Source organism: Aquarana catesbeiana, linkage group LG03 (assembly GCF_042186555.1).
Source record: "Aquarana catesbeiana isolate 2022-GZ linkage group LG03, ASM4218655v1, whole genome shotgun sequence".
Classification (NCBI taxonomy): domain Eukaryota; kingdom Metazoa; phylum Chordata; class Amphibia; order Anura; family Ranidae; genus Aquarana; species Aquarana catesbeiana.
Genome location: NC_133326.1, coordinates 308,807,800 through 308,819,489, shown reverse-complemented (window position 1 = coordinate 308,819,489; position 11,690 = coordinate 308,807,800). Strand labels below are relative to the sequence as shown.

Here is an 11,690-nt window from a genome sequence, read left to right as displayed (position 1 = left end):
CATGCAATTAAATGATAGAATAACTAAGCAAATGAATTATTATAAAACGCTGCATCACATTTTTAATGATTGATCTACAAAACTAAGGGTATAGGTTTTATATTCTTTACCAGTTACTTTTTCTTAATTTCTGTAAATGGTTGATTTTAGGAACAATTTATGAAGAAGGCTTTATAAGAAAACTGTGTTTCCTTTTCCCTAGCTTGCATACAGAGCCTAAGTAAACTATCTGGCATCTGTGAAAGCAGTAATTACATGACCTGGTTTTAAATGTCTTTTGTTTAAGATGGCTTACATTAAAAATACTACTTAAAATTTTGCTGTGCATTGCAAAATGGATACAAATAAATGCAAAGTTTTAGCCTGTCAAATATAATAAAAAAAACCCTGTATATAAAGATTTAACTGTTGCTAAATAAAGGATAGTGCTATTCAAAGTTTGTGCTGTAATGAACTTGTAAAGCGGCCACACCTTGGCAAAATAGTGCACTGTTACGGTTGAGCAAGCTCCTGTGTAACAAATAACAGTGTATAAATTGGGTTGTTAGGTTTACTGCCCAGTAGTTTGCTGCTCAGTTGTTTGCAGTATGTGCATTCAGTTGATGGAGTTTAGATTGGGACTCTAGTGCTTTTGTTCTACACACTTCAGACAAAACTTTAGCGGAGATGGATGAGTTCCGTGAATCGAGCAAGGTATGTGTTTTTTATTTAGGGTGCACTTTTTGTATTGATATACATAAATCATGAGAAACTAAAAATGCTTTTATACTATGTCTGACAGAAAGAGCCTATGTTCAAGCTTGCAGTTTTAATTGCCTGTTAAACAGTAAAGGGTGTCAGTTCAATTGTTTTATTGTAAGAAAGGATGCTACATTGTGTGCAATGCCAAGACAGTTACTATAATCTGTATACAGCTTAGTGAGTATAGAGTTAGCCTGTTTTGACAGCTGAAGTTATTATTCTTATATAAAATATAGTAGGGTATCTTTTATTTCATTCTGACCATAAATGTAAAGAATATTTCACCATTAGAATGTTGTTAGAGAAGGGTTTGGGACTGTCCATCCCATGGGACTTTAAATGAAACCATGACCGGATGAGGTCATGCGTTTCCATCCCTTTACTAGTCTAAGAAAAAACGACAAAAGTGGGACTTTAAATGAAAAGCGTGAAATGTCCAAAAAACAAAACCGATGGACTACTAGGAAAATTTTATTGAATTCATGAAAATGAAACATGCATATAAAATTATATATCAATCACAAATAGAGAGAAATAGCAGCAATAATAGCAGCAAATATATATGATTCAATGAACAAGACAATTCTCCATGGTACATCAGTGGGATATTAATACACAACCATTAGAATGTTGTTTACTGCTATACATACCTCTTGCCAAAAGGAGTAACAGTACCCGCTTGGAGTAACATAACATGTATAAATGATCTTGAATGACATTAACAAAACCCATTTGACTTTTTGCTTTTTAACCCTGCAACTTTTGCATTTAGGAAAATTCTGTTTTGCATTTATTTGACATTCAAAATCTAACATTCTTACAGTTCTGCATAAACTATATCATATCCTCTGCCTCTGATGAGAATTTGGGTATCAAAGGCCAATGCAAAGCACCTCATTTATATGATAATTACATATAAGCAGTGGCTAGTGTTTCACGATTCAAGTCATTTGGTCCTTTGGGACTTGTATGTTTACCAGACAGCAAGTATGTGATTATGTCGTGCTAATTAGTTTCCAGGTGACTGGAAAAATGAGCCCACATTCAATAATTGTATACTCAATGGGTCCATTTCCTAGTAACAAAGTTAATTCTAATTGAATAACTAATCCTCATTGAGCCAAATGAATGTGATTATGTTTAAAACACTTATTTTTGCATGGTTACAAAAAAAAAAAAAAAAACCCTATCACCGCAAAATGATTTGTTTTTTTTTTCTTTGTGTGACTTTCTGTCAAATGTTTTTGTGTACGTCACTCCTTTATCAATCGGCTCAGATATTCTATAGGCGTGCCATTATTTGTATATATCAAATGAGTATAAATGTGATACAAATGGGGGTTTACTTACTAAAGGCAAATCCACTGTGCACTGCAAGTGCACTTGGAAGTGCAATCGCTGTAGATCTGAGGGGGACATGCAAGGAAAATAAAAAACAGCATTGTTGCTTGCACATGATTGGATGATAGAAATCAGCAGAGCTTCCCCTCATTTCAGATTTTCCCCTCAGATCTACTGCAACTGCACTTCCAAGTGCACTTGTAGTGCACAGTGGATTTGCCTTTTGTAAATCAACCCCATTATATACGGTAGTTATGGCATTGCCTACATTTGCAGGATAGTTATTTACGATTGATAAAAATTAGATTTATTTTTGAATCTATGGGGTTGAATTACTGAAAGCAAATAGACTGTTCACTTTGTTGCACTCTGCATAGGAATTTTCTGCAGATCTTAGTAAATGAGGTGAAGCTCTGCTGGCTCCCATCAACCAATAATGTGCAAGCAAATATGTTGTTTATTATTTTCCTTGCATATGACTGGTTGTTTTGCCAAAATGAAATTGCACCAGATGCACTAAGCTCTGGGGAAAGTTCCCTTGCCAAGTGCAACTTTCCTTGCAAAGTATACAGTATAGCTTATTTGCTTATAGGGTTAAGATTAAAATGATTAGGAATTTGGGATCCATTTGAGGTCAGTTTGGAGCTTAAGTTGAGGACTATTTGTTAAAAAAATGGGAGGAAGAAAAACTGGTACAAAAATGAGTTCTTGCGCAAAGTGATCAATTAGGTTCCTTGTTACATTTTGCAAAATAATAAAAAGTAAATTCTAACTATGGTCAGAAACTCAGTTTTTGTTTCCTTTTTTTTAATCAAATATATATATATATAAAATCCATTGAATAAAGGAAATGTAATACAAGATGACAATAAACACAACTTTGCACTGTCCCATATGATCCAATTAATAGTTAACCAAATGCAAAATTCAGGTCAAACACAAAGCAAAAACCCCCATGTCCATTGATCTTTGAAGCTTATTTCCAGCTCAAGCAACAGAAAAAACATCTCTTGCTGCAAAATGTATTCTATCTGGCAGGGGCATGGGACAGATCGTGTTGTCAGGTCACTATTTAGGTGTGAGACCACATACAGTAAGAAACCTCCTAGAAACCAACTCCAGCCCATTTAAAAAAAAAGAGTGCATAGTATGGAGAGGGGTTACAAGCTCAGTCGGTTTTTATTTCTGTCTGGGTCCCCAGTGAAGCAATTTCCTCTTACCTCCTGGACGCCACTCACTTATGCTATCAAAATAAGGAGAGCAGTAGGCATTTTGTTGTCCAGAAGGGTTGACAACACTGCCAGAGATTTTAATGCAGCAGAGGCACTGGGGTTGATTTACTAAAGGCAAATGGACTGTACACTTTGCAAATGCAGTTGCACTCATTTTCCCCAGAGTTTAGTAACTGTGGTAAAGCATCACTTTGTAAAGAATACGCAATCAGATGCAAGGAAAAAAAATAAAAACTGGATGATGCAAGTCAGCATAGCTTTACCACATATACTAATCTCTTGGGAAAATGAGTGCAACTGCACTTGCAAAGCACATAGTCTATTTGCCTTTAGTAAATCTGTTATTAATAGGGCAGTAGGAGCCGCTGGATTTCTGGCAGATCAGCAGGTTTTTTTCTGCAGTTGCTTTGTTTTTAAAAGAATACAACATTGGAAATGATGCATGTATTGCAGCATTTTTCTTATTTTTGTCCAGACAAACATCTTAAATCTCTTAGAACTAGAAGAAATTTAGTCACTCTAACCTAAGGTTCTGGAACAGTGATGAGCTTGGGCATGTTCAGACTAGCATCTGAACCCATGTGTGAGCCCACCAGGAATCTGTCACCTGTAGGGAATGCCCTGGCCAGAGGTGATAGATGCCTGGCAGGCTCACACCTAGTCTGAACATGCCCAAGCTCATCACTAGTCTGGATGGAGACAGTCAGTTTGACAGAAAACTATAATCTTGTTTATTAAAGTGGTAGCAAACCCTTAGGCCTCTTTCAGACGAACGATCCGTTCAGGTCCGCCTGTCAGTTTTTTAGGCGGACCTGAACGGACCCTCCATAGATCTCTATGGAGCGTCGGAGGTCAGCGGTGACATGTCCGCTGACATCCAACCCGCTCCGACCTGAAAAAGTGTAGCGGGGGAAAAACCTACTTTTCCATCCATTATCGGATCGGGTGACGATGGACTCTGCGGTCTGTCATCATCCGATCCCCCATAGGGGAGAGCGGCGCTCTGACAGGTCCATCGCTGCACAGTATGCAGAGACAGACCTGTCATCTTCCTGCTCAGCGGGGATCGGCGGAGCGATCCCCGCTGAGCAAGCGGATGTTCACGGGGCGGATCATCATGGATCCGTCCCGTGTGAAAGAGCCCTTATAATCCACTTTTTACTACAGGTAAGCCTATAATAAGGCTTACCTGTAGCTACCCCGGATATCTCCTAAACCTGCACGGTTTAGGAGATAACCCCTGTATCAGCATGTGCTGATGTCATCGGCAAATGCGCACTGAAGCAACGGCTCGTTTGTGCCGTTGCTTCAGCTGATATGCCATTACCAGCAGCTCCCGCACACATGCGCAGGAGTGACATCATCGCGGTTCTGGCCAATCACAGCGCCGGAGTCCACGATACCCGGAAGTAACTCCCTGGCTGGAACTGTGTACTGGGACCACTGTGGGGGCTTCGATCTAAGGTGAGTATTTCATAATGAGCTAGAATGCTATGCATTCTAGCTCATTATGCCTTTATCTTGCGGGGTTTTTTTTTTTGTTTGTTTACAACCACTTTAAGGCCCTAGATTCTGGCTAAGGCCGGCCATATACGGTTCGAATGTCGGACGGTTTGGCAGGAACCAGCCGAGATTCAAATCGTTGATGGGCAGGCTGAATGTACCAAGTTGATCGATTAATCAACTTGGGTACAACCAGCCTGCCAGATTCTCTGTCGATTATCGGTAGCAGCTGCTATAGCCAGTAGTGATAATCACTGTCTTCTCTTGATAGGGACAGCTCCCCCACCCCCGGGAGAAAACTATGGCCCGGCAGGAGGGATTCACGCATCAACACTGTCCGTGTTGATAGAGAAATTTAGCAAATTTCTTTCCTGCAACCCGTGGTTGCAGGAAAGAAAGACACTTCATGTATGGTCGGCCTGAGGAATGCTTGGGGAAGTTCCCCAGGCATCAAACAACACTATGCCACACCTGGTTTTCCACCTGCTTAAAGCCATGGGTGGTTTTTGAATGACTGTGTGAAATGCCAAAAGCCTTTTGGAACTGTTGGCCAGGAAACAGTAAGATTTATGTTCTGCTTTATGTACCCTGTGTTGGAAGACTTAATGCTGGGCCTTTCTGCTTGGGTAAGAAAAAAGAAACTAAACCTATAGTTAATTTGTTTCAACCTATCTGTCTGTTCATGTGAGTGGACTATTTCTGTGAAGATCTCTGTTTGCCATTTAAAAGTAAACCCTGTAAACAGGATCTCTGTATCTATCCATCACTATATACATAAGCATATCAAAGTCCACACGTTATAAATGTAAGACTATATAAAAAGTATGTTTGTGTATGTCTATGTGGCTACATTTATCAGTATTCTTATCTTCTTTCTAACATATGAATTCTAACAATGGCTGCAGGAAAGAAAAAAGGAAAAAAAAGATCATCCTTCTATTTTGTGCTGCATGTGGCCTGGGAATAATACAGCTTAGTACACACTATAATCAGGTTTTCAGATTGGCTGATCTTTCTTTACAGATGTGCCCCTTGCCATCACCTGCGCCGCAGTAATTTATTTTGATATAACATGGTGTGCTTGGTTGCTAAAATCTACACAGCACAATGGCTGACTGGAGCAGGCCAATTCATTGTTACTAGTCACAGCGTTCAGTAAAGTAGATTCACAATATGCCAGTCCTGCTAACAAAATGAGGATGAATGCTATTCTTTCCAGAAGAGAGCCTTATAAATTCTGATCATACTATTAACACAGTGTGACTTATAGCTTTCCATATGGGAAATGTGTATTAAAAATAAGCCAATTCCTTTAAAGAGGGTCATAGTGTTGTATAAATATATAGCAGGTCAACAAAAGCTATATATCAAAAAAAGCTAATAACATACTTATCCCTATACATCCGCATTTTTCCAGTTAAGGAGGATACAGTGAAGAATATTTTCTTTGTCTAAATAAATCTCTACGGTGACTGCATGTTTAGCATGCCTACTGTGGTCCAGATGAGCTCTGCATCTGGGATTTCTTTTTAAACCTACCCTTAAACAGTGTTCAATTATTACACAAGGAAGATTTCAGCACAGCTGTAGATTGTGACAGTTCCTGCTAAAGATAAGGTCAGAACATCACCTGAGCTATTTGGAAAGTGCAGTTCAATTCCCTAAAGTCCTTCCCTGAGTGTGCAGAAATATGACAGTATTTATGGCAGAGATCTCTGTTTTTTAACAGCATAGAAACCAAATTCACATCAGACAAGTAATGGGGAGCCAAGTTTAGTATAAAAACATTTAAAGGCATTTAGTATTAAAAAATAGCACTAGGAAAACAATACTAAATAAGGCAATCTGTGCTGTGATTCTTGCATGCGCGATGTCCTTTAAAACTAAGTTTAGTCAAAAATATATAAAAAAAAAATCAGTACAAGGATTGATAATTGCAATCAATGCACAGTGCAGTTTTAGTTAAAATTTCCTGTCCTCTGATCTCCCCTACCCTGCAACCAAAATCTTCCAGTTCTGCAGTGGTTAGAGAGTATGTGAGACAGGGTACCTGTCATATGCTGTAGTCAAGAATGTGTCCGGCCCTCTTTTTCGTTCCTAGAATTCGTACTATAGCTTCCATTATTGAAAAAAAACATATGAATGAAGGAGGTAGATCTTTCATTCATTTGCCTTTCCACCCTTCGTAGAGAGCTTTTAATTAAGGGAAGCTATAGTATGGCTTCTCTGAATGGGGGGGGTGGAAAGAGCGGACCTGGTCAGCACTCTTGACAAAAAAATACACAAGGTCTCTCGCATCACATTAACCCCTGCAGCACTAGAAGAGGTTTACTGCTACAGGGGTAGCGGGGCATCAGAGGACATAATGTTTAAAGTGGAGTTCCACCCAAAAGTGTACCTTCTGCATTAAGGTCTTCTCCCCAGCTCCTGTTTGTGAAACTGAGCTTTTGGGGAGGAGGGGGAAGCAGGTACCCAATTTTGACAGGTACCTGCTCCCACTTCCACTCCGGCCGCCTAGGCATTCGGAAGTGGAAGCTCTCCCACCTGAAGTCTTCTGGGAGACATGACAGGTCCTAGAAGACTTCTGGACCAGCCACAGAGGGCAGCGCCGCATCGCACCCGGCTGTGAAGCTGCAAGTAGAGATGCCTGTGCCACCAAGGGAGGACACGGGGAGAACACAGCATGGGTGAGTGCACTAATGGATCATGGGACAGGTGAGTGTCTGTTTATTAAAAGTCAGCAGCTACGCTTTTTGTACCCGATGACTTTTAATAAACAAACATATGACTGGAACTCCGCTTTAACTAATTCCAATCCTTGTGACAGCAATAGGCATGTGGTATGTCCTCTTTATGGAGAGATCTGGGGTCTATAACACCCCAAATCCCTCCTCTGCACTTAAAAGACTTTAAAAACACCAAGATTTTTGATTTTCAAAAATGGCGTCAATGGTTTCCGAGTAAACCTGGAAGTGACATCATGTCAACGCTTCTGGGTTACTATTATGAACAGCCGATCAAAGCCAATCCTGGCTTTGCTTGGTTGTCTGGCCAGACAACAGACATGCTGGATGGTCACTCGGACCTCCCGGTGGGATGGTAGAGCCAAAGAGAGCCACAGAAGGCAGCAAGAGGGGGGACGTCACCTCCCGCTGCTGGTAATAGCAATAGAACAGCTGGTGAGCTATTACAAGAGATCCAACCACTAGCTCTAAAAAAATATACTGGTATGATGCTTGCAGCGGCAGGCTTCATACTGGTTAAACCACCAAAAGTCCAGAGACGTATGGGTATGTCACTGGACAGACGTGGTTGAACTAAAGCCTCAGCCAACAGCACAAAGGACACTTTACATTTATTGTAAGTACCGTCCCTTGTGCTGATTTAAAAAAATATATGACTAAACTTATAGGCTTCAGAGGTTAACTAAAGCCAAAGCTTCATACAGAGTGGGGAATGCTAAGAACCACTGGCACATTTTTATTTGCAGTCTGTTTCCACATGATATTTCTCCTAATTTTCTGTAGGAACAGGAAGTAATAAGAGATCCCTTGCATGTAAACACAGACTATAGGAAAACTCTGTTAAATTGTATTGCACAGAATGGTCCCTTTCCTCCTCTCCTTGAGTCTCCCACCGATGCTCTTTACGGGGCAACCATGTGAGCATGCTCTGGAGCCAGGCTGTGTCCATCCATAGACACACAATGCAACTCAGCTACACACTTGCACCCTCCTCACAGCATATGACTGACAGTAGTTGGATTGGTGGAGAAATCAGGTAAGGGCTGGTTCACACCACAAAAACGCACTCCAGATCCTTTCCGGATGCGTTTCTGCATGCGCATTTTTAACGTGTTTTTGATGCGTTCTGTTGCATATTTGATGTGTTTCCAGATGCATTCCAGGTGCTTTTTTTCTTGTTTTTTTCCTGTTTTTTTCACTATACTAGGGTCCAGTGCATTTTTGATGCATTTTTGATGCGTTCTAGCATGTTTCAGTGCATTTTTGATGCATTTTATTGCGTTCCAGTACAGTCCAGTGCTGGAAAAATGCAGCATGTTCTACTTTTTTTCTGGAACTGAAAAGCTCTGTAACTGACTGCACTGGTGGGAACTATGCCATTAACCATATAACCTACTTTTCATGCATTTTTGATGCAGAACAAAAACTCACTGGACTGCATGTGGTGTGTTTAGGGACAGGTAGGGGGAGACAGGTAGTGTTTTTTTTTTTACCTTAATGGAAAGAATACATTAAGGTAAAAAATATTTAGATTTTAGAACCATTTTAATAGCCGCCCTGTATATTTTTGGACACGTTTACATTAACACATCAATGTTTTAAATGTTGGTATGGAGTAACTGCAGCAACCCACATCAAAGGCCACAAGCGGCCTCAAGTCACCTATTGGCAACACTTTTAGGTCAACTAATACCTATAGATCCATGACTATGCATGTTGGGTAAAAAATTGATATCTACCTAGGATTTGATTGTTCTTATATGACCAATCCAAAGCTTTTTTGTTACATAAGTATATACAGCAGGGGTCTCCAAACTTTCTGAACAAAGGGCTAGTTTACTGTCCTTCTGACTTAGAGGGGGCTGAACTGTGGCCAGTGGGAGTAGAAAATCCCTTGGTGTCAATAAGAGTAAAGAATGCCCCATTGGTGTCAGTGGCAAGAATGAATCCCCTATCATTGGTGTCAGTAAGAAGAATAATGCCCCATCGTTGGTGTCAGTGGCAAGAACAGTGCCTCATCATTGGTGTCAGTGGCAAGAATAGTGCCCCATCATTGGTGTCAGTAGGAAGAATAGTGCCCCATCATTGGTGTCAGTAGGAAGAATAGTGCCCCATCATTCATGTCAGCAGGAAGAATTGTGTCCTATCCTTGGTGTCAGTGGTAGGAATAGTGCCCCATCATTGGTATTGGTGAAAAGAATCATACCTGGATTTCCTGGTTTGAAGTGAAACTTCTTGTGCTCGGGGACATCCCCCTACAATAAACATCTCTCCTCCGAGTGGAGGAAAAGTCGGAGGCATTTTTTGTTTTTTTTGTTTTTTTTTTTGCGGCTCCTTTTTTTTTTTTCTCTCCCAACGGCATCGAGGACTCGCGCCGATTGGATTATCCCTTTAAGTGGTACAAGGGAAGTGGGGGTTGGGGGGGGTATTTATTTATTTATTTATTTTTTGGTCTCCCCTCCCCGTAGTTCCCAGACGATCACAAAGCTATGACTAGAATAAAATTCACCTCATATAATGTTAAGGGACTGAACACTCTGGAGAAACGGATTAGGCTGCTTGCCGAACTGGGAAGGTTAAAGACGCAGATCGCTTTTTTGCAGGAGACACATTTCAGAAGGGATAGAATACCAAGACTCGTAAATCATAAATTCCCTGTGGTTTATCATAGTGCATCCTTGAACGCTAAATCCAATGTCGTATCTTTCATCGTTTCGAAACAGACTCCATGGAAGGAGTTGAAAGTAATTACAGATGAGGAGGGCCATCTTTTAATTGTAAAGGGACTAATAGGATCGCAAAAAGTTACATTAGTTAACCTGTACCTCCCGAATGAAGACCAGGTTGGTTGTTTAGAAACCTGCCTTTAATTGATACATCAGTATAAGGAGGGCATCTTGGTGATAGGAGGAGATTTAAATTTGGCACTGGACCCTCTCATAGACACGTCTAGGGGAGCTTCACATCTCTCATTTACAAAATTACAAAGAGTTAAAAAATTATTAAGTGATTTGCAGGTGATAGATACTTGGAGGGCGCTTCATGTACAAGACAGAGATTACACATTTTTTTCGGCAAAACACAAATCGTATACCCGTATTGATTATATCTTGATATCACAGATAGTAATAACATCAATGGTGAGTGCTGATATAGGCTCATTTACCCTGTCGGATCATGCTCCGACAAATTGTATACTAGATTTAGGTGAGGCAGAACGCCGTGAGTGGCATTGGAAGATTAATGAGACTTTGTTAAAGGATAAAGAATATGAACAAAAATTCAGGAATTGGATTCTTTTTTTTTGACAAACGATACGGAGGAAGTCACCCCATTCTGTATTTGGGAAACACATAAACGTGTGATGAGAGGAGTCTTGATATCTTTAGGGGCGCATAGAAAAAAAAAGCTCAACAAACAGATTGATGCTCTACTTAAAAAAATTCGGGAAGTAGAGCTAAATCATAAAAAATCTCAGACACAGCAATTAGAGGAAAAATTAAGTGGTCTCCGGGAGGATCTGAACACTCTACTCGTTGAACAGGCCAAAGCTAAGTTGAAACAGGGAAGGTGGACACTTTATGAATTTGGGAATAAACCGAGTAGGATGCTGGCTAAGGCCCTTAAGGATGCTACAACACAGAAGCACGTGTCCGGTATTAAGACATAGAGGGATGAGGTGGTCAGCTCCTCGCAGGACATGGCACAGATTTTCAAGGAGTACTATGAGGGTCTTTATCAACTGGATGGTCATCTATCCTCACAGAGGCGTAAAAGTAAATGGGAGAGGGCAAGGGACTATCTATGTAACTCAAAAATGCCAAAGCTGTCAGAGGAGATAGCACGAGATCTAGACGTACCAATTTCAGTAGAAGAATTCAAGAGGGCATTAAATTTTTTAAAAGTAGGGAAAACACCGGGTCCAGATGGATACACCCTGGCGTATTACAAACATTTTGCTGAGAAATTGGCTCCAAGATTCATAGCGGCTTTCGATTCACTACGGGAGGGACAGAAGTTACCCACTGAGACATTGATGGCACATATAGCAGTAATCCGAAGGAGGGAAAGGACCCATCTCAGTGTTCCAGTTACCGGCCGATCGCACTGTTGAATGTGGATTTAAACA

General features: G+C 40.5%; 1 protein-coding gene across 1 annotated transcript in view; it reads left to right on the top strand.

Annotated features, from left to right (window-relative positions):
* Nucleotides 1-559: 559 nt before the first annotated feature.
* The window catches only part of LOC141133958 (dynein axonemal heavy chain 3-like), a 3,453,856-nt gene continuing 3,442,725 nt past the window's right edge, over nt 560-11,690 (top strand). The window contains exon 1 of the mRNA XM_073623563.1: nt 560-693. Coding sequence (XP_073479664.1) covers nt 667-693 — 27 coding nt within the window. The 5' untranslated portion in view covers nt 560-666. The remainder of the gene's footprint in view (nt 694-11,690) is intronic.